This window comes from Stenella coeruleoalba (genome assembly GCF_951394435.1).
Source record: "Stenella coeruleoalba genome assembly, chromosome: 1".
Taxonomy (NCBI): Eukaryota; Metazoa; Chordata; class Mammalia; order Artiodactyla; family Delphinidae; genus Stenella; species Stenella coeruleoalba.
This window is the reverse complement of record NC_137169.1, coordinates 134,962,666-134,985,277: the sequence shown is the minus strand read 5'-3', so window position 1 is coordinate 134,985,277 and position 22,612 is coordinate 134,962,666. Positions and strand designations below refer to the sequence as shown.

The 22,612-nt window shown below is 32.6% G+C and overlaps 1 protein-coding gene across 2 annotated transcripts in view; it reads right to left on the bottom strand.

The window, feature by feature from the left end:
• BRINP3 (BMP/retinoic acid inducible neural specific 3) overlaps positions 1 to 22,612 on the bottom strand; it is a 414,347-nt gene that overhangs the window by 212,654 nt on the left and 179,081 nt on the right. For both annotated transcript variants that reach the window (XM_079900069.1, XM_079900068.1), the window contains exon 3: positions 6,706 to 6,896. In XM_079900069.1, coding sequence (XP_079756195.1) covers positions 6,706 to 6,896 — 191 coding nt within the window. The remainder of the gene's footprint in view (positions 1 to 6,705; positions 6,897 to 22,612) is intronic.

Genomic DNA, 22,612 nt, shown 5'->3' with positions numbered 1-22,612 from the left:
CACCTGGAGATCTTGTTAACATGTTTCTGATTCATTAATCAGGGATGGAATCTGAGATTCTGCACTTCTAACAAGCTACAAGGTGATGTTGATGCTGTTGGATCATGGACCACACTCAAGTAACGAGGCTCTAAACCACAGTAAAATTTATTACCAATTTAAATGTCTGTCTTTATCAGTGACCTGTGTGTTCCTTTAAGGAAGGTGGTGAATCTTTGCACTTTTATAGGTAACTCAGTACATGTGTGTCAAATAAATGGACAGGTGATTTATCTGTCCTATTAAAGTGCTACAAAGAACAAGAAAGTACATAATCATATTTACAAAATTCTAAAATTTAGCATTTATCTTTTGACTTAGTTGCCAAGAACGCTATTATTAAGATCAACTGACATAGCAATTTTAATTTCATCTTCTTTGTTATCTTATTATTTTTATAAATGGGCTCAAATCACTTTAGTAGCAGCTGCCTTATAAACCATAAAAAGTGAATTAACAATATTATTTTAATTTCAAAGTTTTCATTTTATTTACCAGATAAACATGAGAGATAGGGATAGCGATGAGAGAGTGAAAGAGAGAAAGGACAGAGACAGAGAGATGAACTGATATAATTAATCTTAAGTAGTATGAGTAAATATTCGGTTTAATACCAGTAATGGCAGTACCATTATTTTAATAATTCCCTGGAATATAAAGCTTCAGAAAATTGTTCTTTTCTTCCTTTCAGTTCTTTTTCTTCAACAGAATATGTATTCTAATGGAATGCATACATTCCATGTATCTTCAATTATTTATATTTAATTAAGAAATTATATATACATATCTTGGCAGATTAACTTCTTTAAATTACACTACAGATAAACTAAAATAAAAGGATTTGTACCTCCTAAGAAGAGACAAAGTGAAAATGAGAAAGACAGCTGTTAATCTATTTTGAAAGAAGATGGTACATGACATAGAATTAAAAACTAACTGTGAATACTTTATACAGAATGTAATTCACATAGTAAAAAGTGAGAATTGAGTATTTCTGAAATTAAATAAGGATATTTGGAGTCCTATACTTACAGGGATGCTAGAATATAGGGAAAAAAACTAACTAATTTTCTATCATACCACAGCTTACCTCTGTTTTTTCTTTGAGAGATATACACACAAAAAATATGTATCATAAAACTAAATAAACTACCTTGCAGGCATAGTTAGTTATATACTATGTAGTTATATACTATGTAGTCACTGAGGTAATACTTGTTATTTTAAATAATTGCCCTAAGTAAGTTAATTTTACTCTGGACCACAATCAGGCATTTTTTTTCACTCCAACAATGAAGAAAATACTTTCTATATTTAACAAAATTAAATACCTGACAAAATATTTAAGTTGAGCAATATGGTAACCGCAGATACATGTTCAGAAGAAGCACTTTCAGAAAAAAATTTCAAAAACAAACTTGCATGTGCAAAAAACAACTGTAACTCTTTCTGCTAAAAATTTAATTATGGCCTTTAAAACTATGCATTCAAAGCCAGTGGTAAAAATGGAACTGTTTTTATGTTGCTGAGAATGAAAAATATTCTTTAAAGTTGTAAATGAACAAATCTTAATACATTATCCAGTTGCTCCTAGAATGAATTTTGGTCCAATAAAAAAAAAATCTCTATCAGGAAAAGAGTACTTTGGAGGGAAGCTATTTTGCCTCCAAAGTCCTCACTGTGTCCACATTCCTGACTCCACCCACAGAGGTGTAGTGAGCTGACAGACAAGCTGGGTGTCGGGAAGGGACTGGCATGAGAAACCCAGCCTTTTGCTCTTCTTCCTCTTTAGGATGTGCTGTCCGGAGAGCAGAGCACCTGTTTCCGTCAGCTTCTCACTGCCTTAAGCTTTAGAGAGCCAAGTCTCACCCAGGAGGTGTTCACATTCTCATGTGACGGTGAGTGGCTGAGGGCTTGGCCTATGGACTAATTAGACAAGTCTGTGTAATTCTGGAGGTGAAGATGAGGTCACATTTAAAATTACTATAAATATTTTGCTATAACATTTTTATAAATTTTTAAATGAATTTTTGGTTTTCATCTTCCTTAGTCCTTTGTCCTTTACTATGGATCTAAAATCCTGATCTGGTACTTTTAGCAAACACCCTCTGTCTGCTCAGTAAGCCCAACAATTTTAAGGTCTTTGTTTTCATTCACTTATTATTTTTTTGTATTTCTATATTCACTGAAATAAAAGATACACTTTTATTTCAGTGTTTGTCATATATTGTATTATAATGAAATATATTACAAAAACAGTCATGAAATATATTCCATAGCTAGAAATCAATATACCCCAGGAGTGCAATCTATTTCAAGATTGATTCTTTAAATTGAGTAGCTTATTTTAGATTTTAAACAGTGATGGAGTTTAGATATCATTATCCCAAATAGAAGCAAGCTAAATTACTATATTGATAAATAGTCTGGAAGCTATAAGATGAAACAAATAGGGAAAGTGATATATATTGAAGAAGGTTTTTTATGAATTATTTTTCCCTATAGGAAGATAATTCAATCACTGGCTTTATCTATCATAAAATATCCCATTAAAGGCTTCAAATATGCTATCCCAAGTTTTATGTCTAAGTCAATAATATGATGTACTAAATAACTCTTGGGGAAAAAAGACATTTTTCATTTATTTCCTTTTCACTGCTTTAATGCTGGTAGAGAGTATTTTGCACTCAACTTGTTTTGAAAAATGTTTAAATTTAGTTGAAGATCTAGTTACTTAGGAGGCATCTACTTATAAAATAACTGGCTTTTTCAGATGCAAAGTAGTATGTATAGACTGGATAAACAGCAAGGTCCTACTGCATAGCACAGGGAACTATATTCAATATTCTGTGATAAACCGTAATGGAAAAGAGTATAAAAATGTATATATATATGTATAACTGAATCACTTTACTGTAAAGCAGAAATTAACACATTGTAAATCAACTATATTTCAATTAAAAATAAAAAATAAGAAAATAATTTTTTTAAAACTGGCTTTTTGTTAAAAATATTTGCTTCTATACATGACACCCTCAGTGTGTTAATATTAGAGTTGTTCCTCAATCTGGGTCAATTAAGGAGAGAGAAAGAGAATTTGCTCAAGTTAAATACCACCAATCTCAATTTTTTAAGAAATAGAGTAATACAATTTCATGTTCAGTCAGGTAAAACATATGAAATTAAAATACACTTAGAGCAACAAAAAAGACAGTGTAGTTACAACAGCAATAATTTAAAAATTGCCTGAAATCAACCTAGTATATATTTTAATTGCAAACAGTTTATATCCTTAAGCTACTTAACTAATTTCATGCATTTTAGCTAAATTATTAACATCACCCAACAGAGAGATTCCTGAAGGAAAATATAAGTAACATTTAAAGACAAAAAGAGAATTCCAATAGAAAATACCAGGAACAATACATCCAAAGAATGGTCAGAGATTAGAAGGCAAGTGAGAGTGGCAATTCTATTCTTTTCCCCTCCCCACCATTGAAGAAATTGCTTGAACTAGACTTTTAAATAACTGAACTAAAGCAATTTTGAGAAAGCGTATTGTCATTATTAATCAACCCAAAGAAGTGATTTACCACAAAGGTTTTTATAAACCCCCTTTATAAAAACAAACAAAAAACATGCAAAACAAAAACTATTTTAAGACAACAGTGTGGCATTCATAATGCGGAAACAATGAAATAAATCAAAATGTCACCGTAATTTTGCTACTAAGGAACAAAAATGTCCTTGAGAATCATCTGTACTTTTGATCTCTTCTGCCTTCCCCCTTGTCCTTTCCTTCCTTTCTTGTTTGAAGAATACATTTCATGCTCTGAAATTCTTCTGGGAACTCTGTATTGTTGATACAATGGTAACGAAACCTAGGATGTGTTTCAAGACCACTGAACTTTTTAAAAGGAGATGTTATAGAAATAATTTAATTTTCACTTTTACTTCAGATTTTATTACATTAATAATCATTGTCAATACTAAGCCAAATAGACACAGCTTTCAAAGAATCAGTTTTCACAATTATGGGAATATTTTGTCATTGTTTTGCTATCCATACTGCTGTAGTAACAATAGCAATAACATTAATTCATGGCATGTTTATGCCAAGGACATTTTCCTACACTTACACTAATCTTCCCATGGCCTTGTCACACAGGTGTTACTCTCCCCCTTTCAACTAAAACAACCCCCTAAAAATCAGTGAAGTTACTTAACAGTTTTTAAAGTCTCACAATTGGTTAAAAAAAAAAAAAAAAAAGGAGCCAGGATTCAACACCAGGCTTGTCTGATCTCTTTATCTCATTATTTTAGTATTATTCATTTATGGAGGAAAGCAATGGAGAGAGAGTGCATATTCACTGCTAACCTTTCCTCTCCTCTTGAACCCCCTACATCTTCTGCCTTTAATTCCTTAGGGTTACATGGCAGACTTGTTTCTTTGGCTTATCCAGGGATCTCTCTTTCTCCACCCTCTCCATGCCTGGCTCTCCTGCTCTCCCTTTCATCCTGATTCTCTCCAATTCTGCATCTATTTGTTTAACTGACTTTTTTGGATCCATGGATTTTCTTTCTCATTCAGTCTTCTTCCTGAATTAGATCTCAATTATCCTCTGTCCATTTCAGAGTTTTGATGTTTATCTAGTGGACTGGGCAGCCTCAGCCTCCTAGCAAAGTGTAGTTTCACTTATTTTCATTTAACAAGTATGTAATGAGAACCTATCGTGTGCCAAGCACTACTATAACGTTGACTGAAAAAAATTCACAACCTAAAAGTTGAGAATTAAGTTTTATTTGGTAGACAAAATGGAAGACTTCAGCCCGAAACACAGCATCTCAGAGAGCTCTGAGGGATGGCTCCAAAGAAGTAAGGGCTGAGCCAGGATATATAGGAGTTTTGCAATAAAAGCAGGTAGTGGAACATCAAAAGATTGCTGTTAATTAAAGAAAACCGGACATCTCAAGTTAATGAATTTAGTGCTTTTCTATTTATGGGAAGATGCAAGAGTCTGGGCTCACTGAAATCATTCCTCTGATATGCACCTTAGCTATCTAGGGCCACTATCCTGCTTTTCTCCATCCTGAGTCCCCTCAGGGTGCACAGTCGGAGGCAGCTGCAGTGGCTGTTGGCCTGATGGCCGCAACATGCTTTGTTTACTGATATGGCAGGAGACATTTTCCATCCACAATAACTACGTGAGTAAATTGGTAACAAATATAGGCAAGATTCCTGTTTTCAAGAAAATAAAAAAATTCACATAATAATAAATACTATGAAGAATGCAGAGTGAGATCATGAAGTAGTAGAGAATATTGGTTGTCTATGGGCACTGTTGCTGGTAGGATGATTAGAAAAGGTCTCTCTGAGAAAGTAACATTTGAGCAGAAAAATATGAAGTTTCCTTGTGGCTGAAACATAGAGCATGATCAGGAGAGAGAACAGATGAGGTCTGAGATGAAAGCCAATGGCAGAGCATTCATGTGGTGCCTTAAGAAACCACAGAAAGACATCTGGATTTCATTTCAACTGGCTAACTGTAGGTTTTAATTAAAACAGAAAATGATTTGACCCAACTCAAGTTTAAAAGATCTGTGTGAAGGATGGACCTTAGGAATATTCTAAGAGAAACATGGTGGTGACTTGGTGTAGGGACACTGCGGTGGAAGTCAGGAAAGAGTTGGATATGAGATATATTCTAGAGGAATAAACTGACGTGACTTGGTGACAGACTGAACTGGCAGGTAAATGGAAAAAAAGACACATCCTCTAAGACTGGGAAAATGAAGAGCATTTTCACACTACCTCACCATTGGTGTGAACTAGCCTGCCCGGCTTCAGTAAACTTAACTGAGAAACTGACAAGGGAGCAGGGAATCACTGTTTTCATGGTGATTCCTATCCAATTTTGTCCACTGCTCCTATTATAGAAAAAAGTAAGATCTATTTAAAACGGAATGTTTGGACATTATTTAAAGTCCTACACAAAAGTAAATATACAGAATTCTGGGGTATTTATAAGTTTTAGAAAAATGTCATTTTCTTCCTATTACACACTATCTCCCCCCAAATCATTTAATGTATTCAAAATACTGAATTATACATCACCATGATAAAACACACATTTAATGGTATTACATCACATTGAGGAGGGTGACATTATTAATCTCTACTTTCATATCATGCATCTTCATTGATATTTATTACTCCCTTCACATCATATATCAACTACAATCAGAAATGTTAAAATAGCTCTAAAAAATGTAATTTTAGAATTTCAACATTTACTTTGGGACCTTTCCTGCTCTCTGTAACCTGAAGTCCCAGCTGTGACCTGATTGCTTATTATTCAATTTTTAAATAAAATTCGGCTCATCACCTTGCATTATAGAGTGTAAGAACTATGCCTATATTTAACAGAGGCTATTAGTTTGTAAATTGCTTTCAGGCAGAAACTAAGTGAAAATCCTCTACCTCATCATTGTGATCACCATACAAGATATTTAGTAATAGCTCAATAAATGTTTTGATTAAAAGTTAATGAATAAAATTTAGGATTATTCAAACTGCAGTGATTTGGATGAATCAACACTTTTCCTTGACTTATACAGTTTTATGCACAAGCACACACAGGCACAAATATTTTCAAAGAGTCGTACCTCCCAGAGTAGCAGATAGCAAGAAATGTGTCCCATATTTCTTGATAAGGTTTTCTGTGATTTGCTGAAGGGTAGGTCGACGTCCCAAAAGTCTTATGTTGCGGAAGAATTCAGGGGCAAGAGGCAGAGGGGAGCCAAGGAAATTTCTTCTCTCAACTGCAAGGTTATTTACTTTCCAGCGGCCAAACTCCCTGAAAAGCAAATTTATTTTTATTCATAAATACATAATCTATCTGAATGTTTTCATTTGAAAAGTTCACTTGATAGTTTCGTTGGGGTTACTACATTACAATGATTCTTATTTGTAATAATACTTCATGTGCTATGAGTAAGTAGGAGAAGCAATATTTAGAATTTATGTAGCTGGAGTGAATATCCTGAAACCAAGTCATGGAGAGGAAAAATAAACCACTTAAAGCAACAGACTCCACTGATTTTTTTTCCAAAGGAAAAATGATTTCAGGGCTTCCCTGGTGGCGCAGTGGTTGAGAGTCCACCTGCCGATGCAGGGGACACGGGTTCGTGCCCCGGTCCGGGAATCCCACATGCCGCGGAGCAGCTGGGCCCGTGAGCCATGGCCGCTGAGCCTGCGCGTCCGGAGCCTGTGCTCCGCAACGGGAGAGGCCACAACACTGAGAGGCCCGCGTACCACAAACAAACAAACAAAAGATTTCATTATGTATAGAATATTAATGTAGAATTATTTTTTAAAAGGGAAACTAAAGTAATATTTTACCATTTTCCAATGGAAATTGAAAAAAGAATAAATTTATTTTCATCATTAATGATAATTTTCTATTCACTTTAGAGTGGGAACTTGTCAAACCTCAAGAATACTAAGGCACTGTAGAAGAATTTTTTAAAATATGATCCAAAGAAAAACTTTTTTTATAATAATTATTGTTTACAACATAATTTGAAGCCCCAATTCAACTTAATTAGTAATTACTCAAGATGCAAAATAACTTTTAAGGTGGATATGGTCAAATTAGAGAAGTAGCAAATATGATTATAAAAAATTTATGTATAAAAAATGTATACACTTATATTAAGTTAAAGTCAACCTAATAATAATTTAGAAAATAACTATGGTGAACTGGATTGCCTGATATCAACCATACAGATTTTTTTCTGAGGAGCAGTCTGATAAAATCTCAAATACCTTCCACAGAGAAGACTTCCCTCTACTAGATTTAGACACTCCTACGTGTGTAATTTAACTGTTACTACTTAGCAAATAAAATGTTGATTAAATATTGTATAAATACTTGCCATACTTATTTATATTTTTGCCTCCAAAAAATTCCTGGAATGCACCACGAAAAGGTGCATGATAGATACATCTGTGAACCAGACTCTGCATGGAGTTCACATTCTAGAGAAAGTTTTAAAAATAAATAAAATAAAGATGTTAAGTTAAATTTTAAAAACATCCAGATTGTGACAAGGGCTGAGAGCTACCACAAACAGACTGCTGTGATGGGCCGTAGGGCTGTGGACAGGATGGCCCTATTTTATTTTAAGTGACCTGAGAGGGCAACTCTGGAGAGGTGGTATTTGATACTCAGTCTCTAAAGGTAAAATAAAAGAGGCTAGATGTGGGGAAGCACCGAATAGATTTACACAGAATAAGGAAAAACAGTAAATACTTCCAGGACCAAGAACCATGCCCCTGATAGAGTCGCTTGCCATGAATAACTTGTTCCTGTGACACACATCTGGCAGCCACACAATCCATCCAGTCTTTTGGAAGTTAATTATAAGATAAGATTCACTAAAGAATCTAGGTAAGGCCTTGGCCTGAAAATAAGTCAACTTAGTGTTTCCTTCATTGAGAAACTCTCGCTATTACCTCTGCAAATCAGCTGATCCAAACAGTTTTGAATAGTATTATTCTACCAATGGTTCTCAAATGTCAGCACCTATCAGAATCACCTGGAAACTCCACCCCAGAGTTTCTGATACATGAGGCCTCGGGTGGGGTCAAGAGTTTGCATTTTCAACAAGCAATGCCAGTACTGCTATTCTGGGGAACACACTTTGAAGAAAACTACTGATTAGGTAATTTGGTGTGTTGTTTTGAAAATTTACTCAAAGTGCTCTCTTTTCAGTAAATCTTGGGCTTTTAGAGATACTATACTGGATTTATTACTTCATATTTCCTCAGAAGAGAGTAAGAATGTCATTGTTATTGTTCCAAACTTAATTGGTATCAGTAATTTTTTGTCTTTTCATCTTGTAAGAAATTTACCTGAATGTATTTGTGCATGTGTGTGTTCGATATATATGTAGAATATACATATGTAAATACATATTCAAAACTGTGGAGAGCATTTAAAATAAAATATTTAAGTTTTAGTATTTTGTGAATATAAGGTATATAGTAATACAATGCTTCTAAGAAGTTGTTTATTAAACCATGACCTAAATAATAGCTGCTCATTAATTTCCGAACTTTTCCCTCAAATATTTACTTTTTTATTTGCTGAAAAAACTTTATAATTTTATCAAGGGATAGTAACATAGCTTGAACCTAAAGTTGTGGTATATCTTTTTCAATGGTTTAAATTACAAAATTTATAAACTCATATGTATATTTTCATAACTTAAAATGTGAGTTGCTAAGTGAAGTAATTGGACTTAAGTAACCAAGAAGATTATCAATGGTGGTATTTTACAACCCATACAAACTCTCTCTAAACTGCTGAGTATTTCTTGCTAGATGGCTGTGGGTAACTACATATTGGGAGAGTGCCATTCTAGCCTCCCTTATTTTTTTAACAATTTGTAAATATATAATACCAACCTGCAATCAGTACCAACCCATGATCTATTCTGACTTGAAATATTTGCAACTTTATTTAGTTTGTTCCTCTTAAATTTGACAAAGAATGGATGTAATATGAAAGAGCTAGAACAAATTTACATCATTTTCTGAAATCAGTTTATAACATTAATTTAACAAGAAAATTTATTAATGGTTTGCTACTTATTGTCATAACTACCAGATATCTTAGTAGTAATATAGATGAATAGAAGAAAACCTCTGACCTCAAGGGTTCCAAAATTATACTAAGTGAAGTATAATATTAATGAATAAATTGCAATTCAATGGCTTTACAATATTTTTATGTGCAAAAATACAAGTAGGCCAGTAGCTTATTGAGCACAACCCCTCTGCCCAATTCCTTGATATAAATGTTGCTAATCTAACTCACTTCGAATATGTTTTCTCTTCCCTTATATTCACACACTTCAGAAGGATATAAAGAGCCTAAGACTATGGACAACCTTCCAGGGAGCTTTCTTCATCTATCAGGTGCTTTTTATTACCGCAGTATGTTAACCTCAATTAAGTTTATGGTCTCAATTCACCTTTTGACATTTCATTGGGACAAAACACTTTGCCACCCCATCTGGTTAATTTATCCTCTCTGTCATGCAACACCAAAAGTAAAGGACAAACTCTTTGGAAGTATCACCAGACTAAGACTATAACTAAATCAACCAATCAACTAACTAACTGAATGAATGAATGAATGGATTTTAAAAAACAGGATTGTTAGTAACCATAGCAAATTGTTTTCTTAATTTTCAGAGCTTCATCTAAAATTCTTCTCCTAGTTTTTTTTTAAATATTTTCATATAAAGAATGAAGTAAAATATTTTACTTTCTATTGTGTATACCCCTGCAGCTTCTTAGGATGAACAAGAGCATGAACTAAAAAGAGATCTTGCCATGTAAATCTACCAAGATTACAGAGTTAGTAGTTGGTTTCCTTGCTTTCTAGCAAAGTCATCTAGTATACCATGGCTGATGTAGAGTATTTTGACTGTGGGGTAACTTGAGAAGGCAAAAAGGAACTAATGGTTGTACATAAATTAGAAACATATGGGCACAGTTTTTTTTCCCTTCCTTAAGAATAGATCTACTTCAGTTGGAACTAGACCACGCACTCATTAAATTTTGGAAAAACAAAGCAATGGAGTGCTGAATTGAAAACATGCTGTCTGGTATGATTATCATAATGAGAGCATTTTACCCAAAGGCATCTATGGAGTCTATCCAGATGCATTATGTTTATATTAAATAAGAACATTGTTGTATCTAACTAAATGCTGCCTTCTACCTGAAGCCTTCACAGAATGTAAATATCTTCTCATCATAACCTTTGGAAGTCTTTAAATGAAATCAGCACAATCATCATTGTTTAATTTAACTCAGCCCCTTTAGAATCACCACTAGTTTGTGGAACACATAAATGGACTGTAAACAGTTCAGCTGGAACATTGCTTTGAAAATGTTTTTTTTGGCTCTAAGGAGCCTCCATTAGTTGATTAGAGTTATATGTTTGCTGCTAAAAATTCTGACTTGCAAGCATCATTTTTTATGCGTGTCCATGTAATGTTTACTTTTCTACAACAATATATATTATAATTTTATCCCCACACATCTCATAAAAAAGGTTGGAAAACCAGAATGACATCAACAAATTCCATTTAAATAACGGTTACATCATTGCCACATTGCCACTGACCTTCCTTATTTGTATTTAAATTCTGTGTGAATGCATAAATGTACTCAGTATATTTGAAATATATTAACTACCATGATTTCTTTAAAATTACACATGTATACTTGGTTCCTGAAAAATACAGAATCTGCCACTGTTGATATTATATATTTTGGACTCACTACCAAAGGAAAGGCAACATAAAAATATTGATAAAATCAGACGACGCATTTGCTGAAAAGGCTTATCTTTAACTGCTAACTTAACACTAAATAAAGTTGTTTGTGTAAAGCCCTAAAAGTTTTTATTACATTACTTTTCACAATACTACACTTGTTGGCTTGCAATTTTAATTCTGTCAATATTCATTAACACTTGCAGACACAACAGAATATTAAAACAAAATATATTACCCAAGCACTAATCTGTGAACAAATCCAGCCTAAGAATTATAAATTGAATTGCCAATCTTTAGTAGTAATAACTTTCTAATTACATCTGTAAAGTCATACTGTTCTTAAGAAATGCCATTAATAATCAATACTATCCCCCCATAATTCTATTATGTGTAACTGTTATATATAAAATTGGCTCTTTTAACGTTCTTTCTGTAGCACTTCCACGTCTCACAAATGATGCTGTTTTCCATTTGGCCAGAACAAGGGAAATGTTCCTAATGACCTGAATAGCTGTAGCTCTGAAGGCAGTTTTTTAAAAGCAGCTAAATGCTGAGCAGTTGGCAGGGTAGAGAATCCACTCTCTTTCACCCTCCTGCCCCTTAATACACTAATATGTTTTTTTTTTTTTAATTTAACAGTAGCAGGGCTCTTAAAGCTTGGGAGGTATTTTGGTGTGAAGCTAGGAATTTAGAAGAATGAATCTATTTAAAAAAAAATGGAAGAAAGGCACAATCACAAATATGACATTTGTGAAATGTTTACATGCAGGATTTTGAGAAGCATCATTAATGACTATTGTGTTTTGAATGAGCCGCCAAATTCAGAGGAGAATGGAGAAGACAAATTAGCATTATTGCAACAAAACATTGCCCAACCCAGTAAAGCAACAAGAATTCATTGTAGCTGTAGCCTCTTGACTATATTATTGAATATATAAGATTGGAGTGGGGTTACTGAGAATTTTTAATGAATGGTCTGGTTTATGGCTACTAATGTATATTTTTAATTCTTAAAATATGTTAAATTTTTAGGGCTATGAAATAACTGAAAGTGATTTAATTTTATCTTATAGCTTTAAATCATTTTCTGTAGTTTAATAAATAGGGGTTTAAATGAAATTTTAAGGGAAATACCACAGAATTCAATTGTCATAGTTACTGTCATTATTCCCAAAGGTAATTCATTTCATAGGACTATAACGGTACCACATGCTTATACCCTTGCAGATATATATACATATATATATAAAATAGAGATTTATTATCCATTTTTTAATTAAATCACTCCTTTGAAGAGGTGTTAGCAAAAGTTTTGATGTAAAAAATATACATACATGCTGTCAATGAATTACTTTCTAAATTGAGGAGAGAGGGAATTATTTAACAAGCAAAAGCTTTTCTTTCTAAATTTTGGAAGTATAGTTTTAACATCTATTACAACTCATCACAATTATTCCTCAATCACATTCATATAATTATACAGATTTGGTAATTATTGATCAGTGTAGATAAGCTAAGAGACAAATACAACTGAGCTAAAATAAAATGTCTACTCTGATTCCCTGTGAAAAAAAGCAATAAACAAATAAAAATGTCTCTTTTTTGAAATTTATAATTAAAAAATTAATTATTTATTTGGGTTACTAAGTTGAAAAATTTACACTTCTTACATAAATTTAAATATTTTAGGGAGCTAGATAATGTTAGTTTTCCAAAGGAGACTGGATTTAGGAGTCAGATAGCTAAAGTTTCAAATCTCATCCTCACCAATTCAGTTCACAAAATTCAAAGCTGATTACATTTTGGCAAGTTCTTAACCTCACTGATGTAAAGTCATTCCATTTATAAGTGTACGTCCAATAATACTGACTCTGTAGCGTTTTTAAAGAAGTAAAATTTGTAGCAATTAACTAAAATAGTGCAAGGAGCACAGTTTACTTCTGTGCTCCTTGCTGCACAGAATTTTGGTGTGTGTACCACATTTTGGTGTGTGTACACTTGTGAAGTCACAGATTTTTGTCCCAGGATGTCAATGTGAATAAAGATAGCTAGCTAGCTAGATAGATCAAGGTAATAAGCTTTAGTGAAATTAATGAGTAAAATTAACAAAAGAATTTTTAAATAGAGCCACACTCAAAGAATCTGCAAACTGTTTTTCTCGGTCCAGGCACAGATTAATAAATTAAATGCTCATCAGTAAGAATAAATGCCAAAAGAATAGTTACCTGCTAATGAAAAATTAATCTGCATTTGATAATTTCTTTAAACATTTAAGCAATAATTTCATTGACATTTCTTTATAATGGTACAACCTCTACCGTAAACATTGGGACAAATATTTATAAATCATGAATTATGACAATGTGGCTAACCAATTAAATATCTGAGGTTGCAATAAATCAAAACTTCATATACTTCTTAATTTCAAATAACCTTCAAGTTGCCTCCAAAAAGGCAAGATCAAGGACTTTTTTTAGAGTAACTAAATGTTTAGAGACAGTGAATACAAATTGTTAATCTTTTAATGAAAATTTTCCATAATAAAAATTATATTTAAGTAATAGTAACTCAATTTAATAGAATATTTTTCCTGTAGTAAGTTTAAAATATCTTAAAGAAAACTCTTTTTAAATGTTATGATTTTTAAGGAAAATAAAAATGTGTTGTAGTAGGTCACAGGTTTTAAGATACATATAATTTATTTCAACTTTATGTCTTTCAAATCCACATGTCGTAGGGAGGCTGGATATGGTATTTTATGACAAAATAAATTTTCAGAAAAATGTATAATTTTAATTTTACAAGGTATAAATTACTCATTCCCTAAATTATAACCTTTCAGTTTGAGTCAGGCTTGAGTTGTCAAAATACCACTTTACACACAAAAAGCTTTTGAAACATAAACTGGTTATGTTACTTTTCTCTGGATATTATTGTCAGAATCTATGGATTACAAATTGAAACATATTATCTGACAGGCACTTAGTCCTCCTGTCTTCTATGCTTGGAATTCATATCAAATAAATTTGTTATACTTAAAATAGATAACCAAAAAGCACCTACTGTGTAGTACAGGGAACTCTGCTTAATATTCTGTAATAACCTAAATGGGCAAAGAATTTGAAAAAGAATAGATACATGTATATGTATAACTGAATCACTTTGCTAGACACCTGAAACTAACACAACAATGTTAATGTTAATCAACTATACTCCAATATAAATAAAAATTAAAAAAAAGAAAAGATATTAGTTGAATATCACCCACTATATAACCCTTCAAAGACATCAATAACCCATGGGGAAATTGCTGTCTTCTCTGCTCTGCCAACCCTGTCTCCAACTAATTCTGCTATGTATTCATAGCAGAGTATTCTTTTCCCTCCTAGTAGTTAATATATTTATCTGTGTGGTTATTCAATTAATGTCTGCCTCTTCCATTATATAATAAGCTCCACATAGACATGGATTATGTCTTCTTTTTACAACTATGTATTCTGAAGACTCAGATACATGGTCCATAGTAGTCACTCAATAAATACATACTGAAACAACAAAGGAGTGAATGTTATCATGTGAGCTAAAATGAAATAACCACCTAAGAAAGAAAAAGGCTGAAGTTTCTGACTTGTGAGCCCACGCCCTGGCTAAAGTTCACAGAAAACCAAGCTCATTGGAAGAATTCATTTTTCAGTTGGGCTCTTTGAGTGTACAAGTGACTAGGGGTGGTTAGGAGTTAACTATTTGCTTTAAATTGAGAATCACTAAGGACTAGGTAAAAACCTACTCCTACTAAAAGTTGAAACATATATTTGAATGTTGAAAAAAAAGCTACCATTGTCTGTGAGTACAGTGAAATCTACAGAGTTGGGGCTCACAGCCTCCATTAGCTAATGCACTTCGGGGAGAGGAGTCCTGCTATCAGTTATAAGAGGATCTTCAATCTTTCGTATCTGTGTCAGCCTAAAGGCAAGGGAAAGACACTGACTGTACAAACTCAAATTCCATACTGCTAGGGGATAGATAAATATATAATATATACTCTGACAAGTTTTTTTCCTAAAAACATTAAAATATAAGTTTTAACAGGCAATAAGTTTAAAGTCTGACTGGCAAAAAGCAAAATTTTCATATTATTTGAAATTTTGATTGTCAAGTAACATTTACCTCAAGATGGAATTTGAAATGATAGTTAAATTAGACTTGTGTTTAAAGTGACTCATTGGTTTAAACTATTGCACTGTGAGGTATATATGCTCTTCTTATCTCCTTTTGGCACATGAGAGGGTTTTGGTGCAAATTATTTCTCTAAGGGTGTATACCTAACAACAGCTTGAATCCAGGGAATTTGACACCAAAAGTAATGAACTTAACTTCTTTATAGATTAACAGCAACTTTGAAAGGTGGATTTTAATAGTAATGCATGATACTTGTGTGTGTAGGGATTGTAAAAGGGAGCATATGGTGAAAGAGAGGGAAAGAGAGAGAAATAGAGAGAGAGAGAGAGAGAGAGAGAATGGTGGAAAGGAAGGAAGTTGGGAGAAGTTTATCAATAAAATGGGGAGGAATGTGAGAAATATTAATATAAATTATTATAATAGAAACAAAATACTGACTATAGATTAATCCTTTATTGTCCTGACTAAACAGTCATCCAAGAAATACAGAATGTAAATATCTGTTTGGTAGAAGGAGCTAAAGAACGCTTGGGACTAATTCACATTTCTCAGAAGAGGGCAGTAGAATTGTAGGAACTGAATGATTAAAGAGGTTTACGATTAATTGCTTTCATAAGTGATATAGTACAGTCCAAACTCCAGCCTCAGAGTACAGAGAATAAAAGTCTCAGAGTGAGTCTCAGATGGTGAGAAAGAAAAGAGATTCTTCGACGGGATCACCCAGCTGTGATGAGGGAATTCAAGGATGAAATTGGGAAAATGATGGGAAAAATCTGTTACATCAAACAATCACTAAGCTGAAGGTTGCCAATATGTCTCTAATGCGTAAGAAGGATTCCAGAGAAGGATGAAGTACTGTAAACCCACAGGGAAGCTTAGATTCCATGATAAAACGTTAACATCACCGAACACAAAGGGAGGTACTCCATCACAAAGAGTGTTATTCCACAATGGGGATATTATGTCTCATCCCTTTACTGGAACTACTTGTAATGAAAAATATGCATGTAGAAAAAAATAAATTCATAAATATAATCAATTGATTCTTAACAAAATAAATGATGTCTCCTCTTCAAAGTTTGCTTAAAAAAAACAGGTCACTGGACTACTGAGTAGTACAGAACACTTTGAGAAAAACCTATGCAAATACTGAAAATATCTGGAAAGAACGGTTAATCACAGCAGAAAGAACCAAACAGATGTGCAGCCTAATTAGTGCAAAGTAAATAAACAAGCTATATTCAGTTAAAGTGCTAACACACCTATAGATGAAGAACAACTGAGAAGGATTCAGGGGGAAAACTGTTAAAAGAGAAAAGACTTTTTTTAAAAAAAATGAAAGGGCATAATGAAGGATATACCAGCGATGGCAGTGAAAGACAGTACTTTGGGAAATATAACAACCACTGAAATATAATCTTTGGATGATTATATTATCACTTCATTATTGACTCTGAAAAGGAAGTGAATAAACAGGTCTAAAATACTGATGAACCTAAAAACTTATCATGGAGAGTCACTCCATGTGACCAAAGAAAATAGAAAATAAAACGGTGAAACAATAATCAAGGGAGTATCTAAAGAAAATTTCCTAGAATCAGAGAAGAGTGTGGGTGGGGTAAAACTGAGGACACTACAGAGGAAAAATGAGAGCAAACAAAAGGAAAAATAAAAGATTTATATCATTTTGAAAGGAGAAAACAAAAAGTGTTTCCATCTCAGCAATAGAGGATTAAGAGAAACAAATGAAAATGGATATATAAAAGTGGTTGTTTTTAATTGCTCAGTCACCATCATAAGTTTGTAGTTATCAGCATGACAGACCTGTACATGATTTTTTAGATTTGCACCTATGTATTTCCTTTTTTTTGATTGACTGTAGATGATATTGTATTTTTAATTTTGGTGTCGATATGTTCTTTGCTAGCTTAGAAACGCAATTGATTCTTGAATGTTTATCTTGTATCCTACAAACTTATTAAACTCCTTCATTATTCTGGAGTGTTTTGTAGAGTCTCTTGGAATTTCCTATGTAGACAATTATGTCATCTGCAGACAGTGACAGCTTTATATCTTCTTTTCTCATCTGTAGAATTTTCACTTTCTTTTATTGCCATATTTTACTGGATAGAATTTCCAGCAATATATTGAGTAGAAGAGCTTAGAGTGGATGGATGTCCATGCCTAGTTTAATTTTGTTAAATGCTTTATCTTCATCAAGTGATGTGATCATCTTTTTTTTTTTATCCTGTTAATGTGGTGGATTATATTTATTAATTTTCAAATGGTGAGCTAGCCTTGCAACACTGGAATAAACCCCACTTTTTCATTTATGTATAATTATTTTTACATATTGCTGAATTCTATTTACTCAGATGTTATCAATAAACTTTTATCAATATTCATGAAAGAGATTGGTCTATAGTTTTCTACTTTGGAGCTGTTTTTTGTTCATTTTTTTTTCTTTTTTGGTTTTGATATCAGGTAACACTTGGGTGATAAAAATAAATTGGTATGTGTTCCTCCTCTCCTATTTTCTGAGAGAGACTGTGCAGAATTAATTTTAATTCTTATTTAAATATTTAGTAGAGTTTTGCAGTGAAATTATCTGAGCCTAGAGATCTATTTATCTGGAGTTTTAAAACTAAAAATTCCATTTCTTTAATAGTCATAGGGCTAGTAAAATTAAATCTTTTATAGTAGGTGTTCTATGAAAGTTTGTATTTTTGAAGACTTGGTCCATCTTATCTAAGTTGTCAATTGTATGTGTGTAGAGTCATTCATTGCATTCACTTATTATCATTTTGATATCCATAGGGTCTGTAGTGATAATCACTGTTAAATCCTGATATTGGTAGTTTGTGTCTTCTGTTTTTTTTCCTAGAGTTTTGCCAATTTAATTGATTTTTCCAAAGAACCTGCATGTTTTACTAGTTCAGTCTATTGTTTCTCTGTTTTTAATCATTGATTTGTGCTATTGTTTCTATTTTTAAAAATTTTGTTTGGGTTTATTTTGCTTTTCTTTTTTGAGGTCTTTTTATTGTTGGTACGCAATTTTTTTCCCTTTACTATTGTGAGCAGTTTGTGCTATAAATTTCTCTCTCAGTATCACTTAAACTGCGTACTATAATTTTTGATACTTTGTATTTTTCTTTTCACTTAGTTCAAACTATTTTTTGTTTATTGAGATTTATTATTTAACACACAGTTTATTTAGTAGTATGTGATTTAGTTCCCAAGTGTTTGGAATTTTTCATATTGTTTTGTCATTGATTTCTAGTATGATTTCATTATGATCAAAAAAAAACACTGTACAATTATAATTCTTTCAAATTTGTTGAGGTTTATCTTATGATTGAGGAGATCTTCTATTTGTTATATGTTCCATGAGTACTAGAATATCTGTACTGGGCTGTTTTACAGTAAAGGGTTAAATAAATGATTATATTCTATTGGTTAATAGTGGTGTTAAGTTTTTCTATATTCTTGCTGATTTTTTTGTCTAGTTGCTCTACCAATTGATTAGAGACACTGAAATCTCCAACTATAATTGTGGATTTTTCTATTCCTTCATTTCTATTAGTTTTTATTTCTCATATCTTGTAGCCTGGTCTTCTGGTGGACACACATTTAAGATTAGTATGTCTTCATACTGGATTGCTTTCTGATTACATTAGGCTGTTCTTTGTTATGATTTCCTTGTTTTGAATCTTACTTTATCTGATGTTAATGGATACTACTGCTTTATTTTAATTAATGTTTGCATGATATTTTTCTATTCTTTTATCATTCTGAAGTGAGGTTTATCATAGACAATCTATATTTGGCTTGTGTTTTGTGGTCCATTCAGCCAATCTCTGTCTTTTAATTAGAATACTTATACCATTTGTAATTAATGCAATTATTGATATTTTGGGGCTTAGTTATTTTTATATTTTATTTTGTCTCTCTGCTTTTCATTTTTATGTTTTCTCTTTCCTATCTTTTTGTAGGTTACTTAAATAGTTTTTAGAACTTCATTTTGATGTGTCTATAGTTATTTTGAGTACACATTTTTGTGTACTATTTATTATTGACTGCTTTGTATATTAATTTTTTTGCCTTTGAGGGATGGGCAATTTAATAGGAGAGATAGATATATGAACAGACAAATCCAATAAATTATGTGGATGAGATAATACATCTATGTGAGTCATATAGAAGGATAGTTCAAAATATATTCAGAAAAGATTAATATATGAATCTGTTACAGGGATGGTATGTCTAAGAAATTAATCATCAATTCAACCAGCCTCACTAAAGACTCAGAGTTATAACAATAAGCAGCCAGATGAGAGGAAAGGCACATTGCCAGAGTCACAAATATTTTTAATGAACCATAAGGATATAAATATATCTCTGAAAATGACATGGGAAAATATTTTCTTTTTCTTTTAAGTTGTGGCAAAATGAAATTTACCATCATAACCATTTTAAAGTACACAGTTTAGTAGTGTTAAGTGGTTGCAAGACTGAAACTCATTTCTCACTAAACACTATACCCTGGGCACCACAATTCCACTTTCTGTTTCTATGAGTTTGAATACTCTAGATAGCTCGTATAAATGGAATCATACAGTATTTGTCTTTTTGTGACTGGCATTTTATTTAGAACAATTACCTTAAGATTCATTCATGTTATAGCCTGTGTCACAATTTCTTCCCTCTGTAAGGCTGATTAATATTTTATTGTTTGTATACAGCATATTTTATTTATCCATTCATTCACTGATGGACACTTAGGTTGCTACCATGGTTGGCTATTGTGAATAATGCTGCCATGAGCATAGTGTACAACTATCTCTTCAAGACCCTACCTACTTTCAATTCATTTGGTATCCACAAAGGTAATTACTGGATCATATGGCAATTCTATATTTAAATTTTTGAGAAACTACCATTTTTTTCCCCCACAGCAGCTACAGCAGTTTACAGTTCTCCCAATGGTGCACAAGGGTTTTATTAATTTCTCCACATCGTCACTTAACACTTGCTATTCTGTGATTTTTTTTAAATAGTAGCTACATTAATGGGAATAAGGTAATACCTTGTGGTTTTGATTTGCTTTTAGCTAAAGACTGGTGATGTCGAGCATCTTTTTATATGCTTATTGGTCATTTCTGTATCTTCCTTGGAGAAATTTCTATTTAAGTCCCTTGCCCATTTTTAAATCATGTTTGTTTGTTTGCGAGTTTTAGCATACTACATTTTATATACGTAACTAACAATGGTCTACTGGTGTTAATCAACATTTTACCATTTCATTCAAGCATAGACACCATACTTCTATTTCCTTTTCTCTTCCCCATTTATAATAAAATTGTCTTAAATGTTTGTTCAAATTTATTTTGAACCATATAAGACAGTGTTATAATTTTTATTTCATAATTCAAAAATAATATAAAAAAATGGGAAGGAAAATGTTTTGTGCTTACCCATTTTTACTCTTATTTTTTCCCCTTCTTAATGTTTCAAGGTTCCTTCTTTTATCATTTTATTCCTATTTAGAGAACTCTCTTTTAGATTACATTTTATGGCAATAAAATCTCTTCATTTTCCTTAATCTGAGAATGTCTTAATTTTTCCTTTTATTCCTAACAATTGAATAGATTTCGAGTAGATATTGAATTCTGGGTTGACAGTTCTTTTCTTCCAGCACTTGAAAAAAATGTTCTGCCATTTCTTTTCAGCTTCCATTTTTTCTAATGAGAAATCTGCATTTAAATTGAATTTCCCCTAGTATGGTGTTATTATTTTCTTGTTGCTTTGAAGATTTTTTCTTTCTCTTTTGCCTTCAGAAGTTTGATATGATGTGGCTTAGTAGGTATTTCTCTACATTTCCCTATTCAGATTTTTCAGTTTCTTGAATCAGAGGGATTATGTTTTTTGACAAACTTGAAAAGGTGTTGTTTGTTTGAGTTCTTTTTCCTCCTTGCCATCTACCTTCTGGGATTTCAGTGACATAAATGTTAGATATTTTGTTATAGTCCCATGGATCTCTGAGGCTCTGTTCATTGTGTTTTGTTATTGTTTATTTATGTTGAATTTATTTGTTTTTGTTTGGGGGAAGCAATATATAACTATATATAGTTATTCAGATAAGACAATGTCTTTTGTTCTGTCTTTAAGTTCACAATTCTTTTTCTCTTTCCCTATCATTTACTGCTACCCAATCCATTGAGATTTTGCTAAAGAATTTATCATATTTTAGGGCAGTTTTAGGTTCACAGCAAAATTGGGGAAAGGTACAGAGATTTTCTATGTATTCCCTAGCTCCACACACGCATAGCCCCCCTCCATTATCAACATCACTCACCAGAGAGGTACATTTGTTACAACTGATTAACCTACATTGACACATTATAATCACCCAAAGTCCACAGTTCATATAAGGTTCACTTTGGGTGTACATTCTTTGTGTTTGGACAAATGTATAATGATACGTATTCACCACTACAGTATTTTCACTGTCTTGAAAACACTCAAAGATTTGCATATTCATCCCTGTTTGCAACAACACCTGGCAACCGTAGAACATTTTACTGTCTCCATAGTTTTGTGTTTTCCAGAATGCTGTAGCTTTGAAAACATATAGGATGCAGCCTTTATAGATCGGCTTCTTTCCCTTAGTAATACGCATTTAAGTTTCCTCCATATCTTTTCATGGTTTGTAGCTCATTTATTTTTAGCACTGAAAATCATTCCATTGTCCGGATGTCCATACCTACCAAAGGGCATCTTAGTTGCTTCCAAGTTTTGGCAATTATGAGTAAAGCTGCTATAAACATTTGGGTACAGGTTTTTCTGTGGATATAACTTTTGAAATCCTTTGGGTAAATACCTAGTACAATTGCTAGATCATATGGTAAGAGTAGGTTTAGTTTTCTAAAGGAACTGCCAAACTGACTTCCAGAGTACCTGAACCATTTTGCATTCCCACAAGCAATGTATGAGAGTTCCCATTGTTTTACATCCTTGCCGTATAACGTTGCCATTG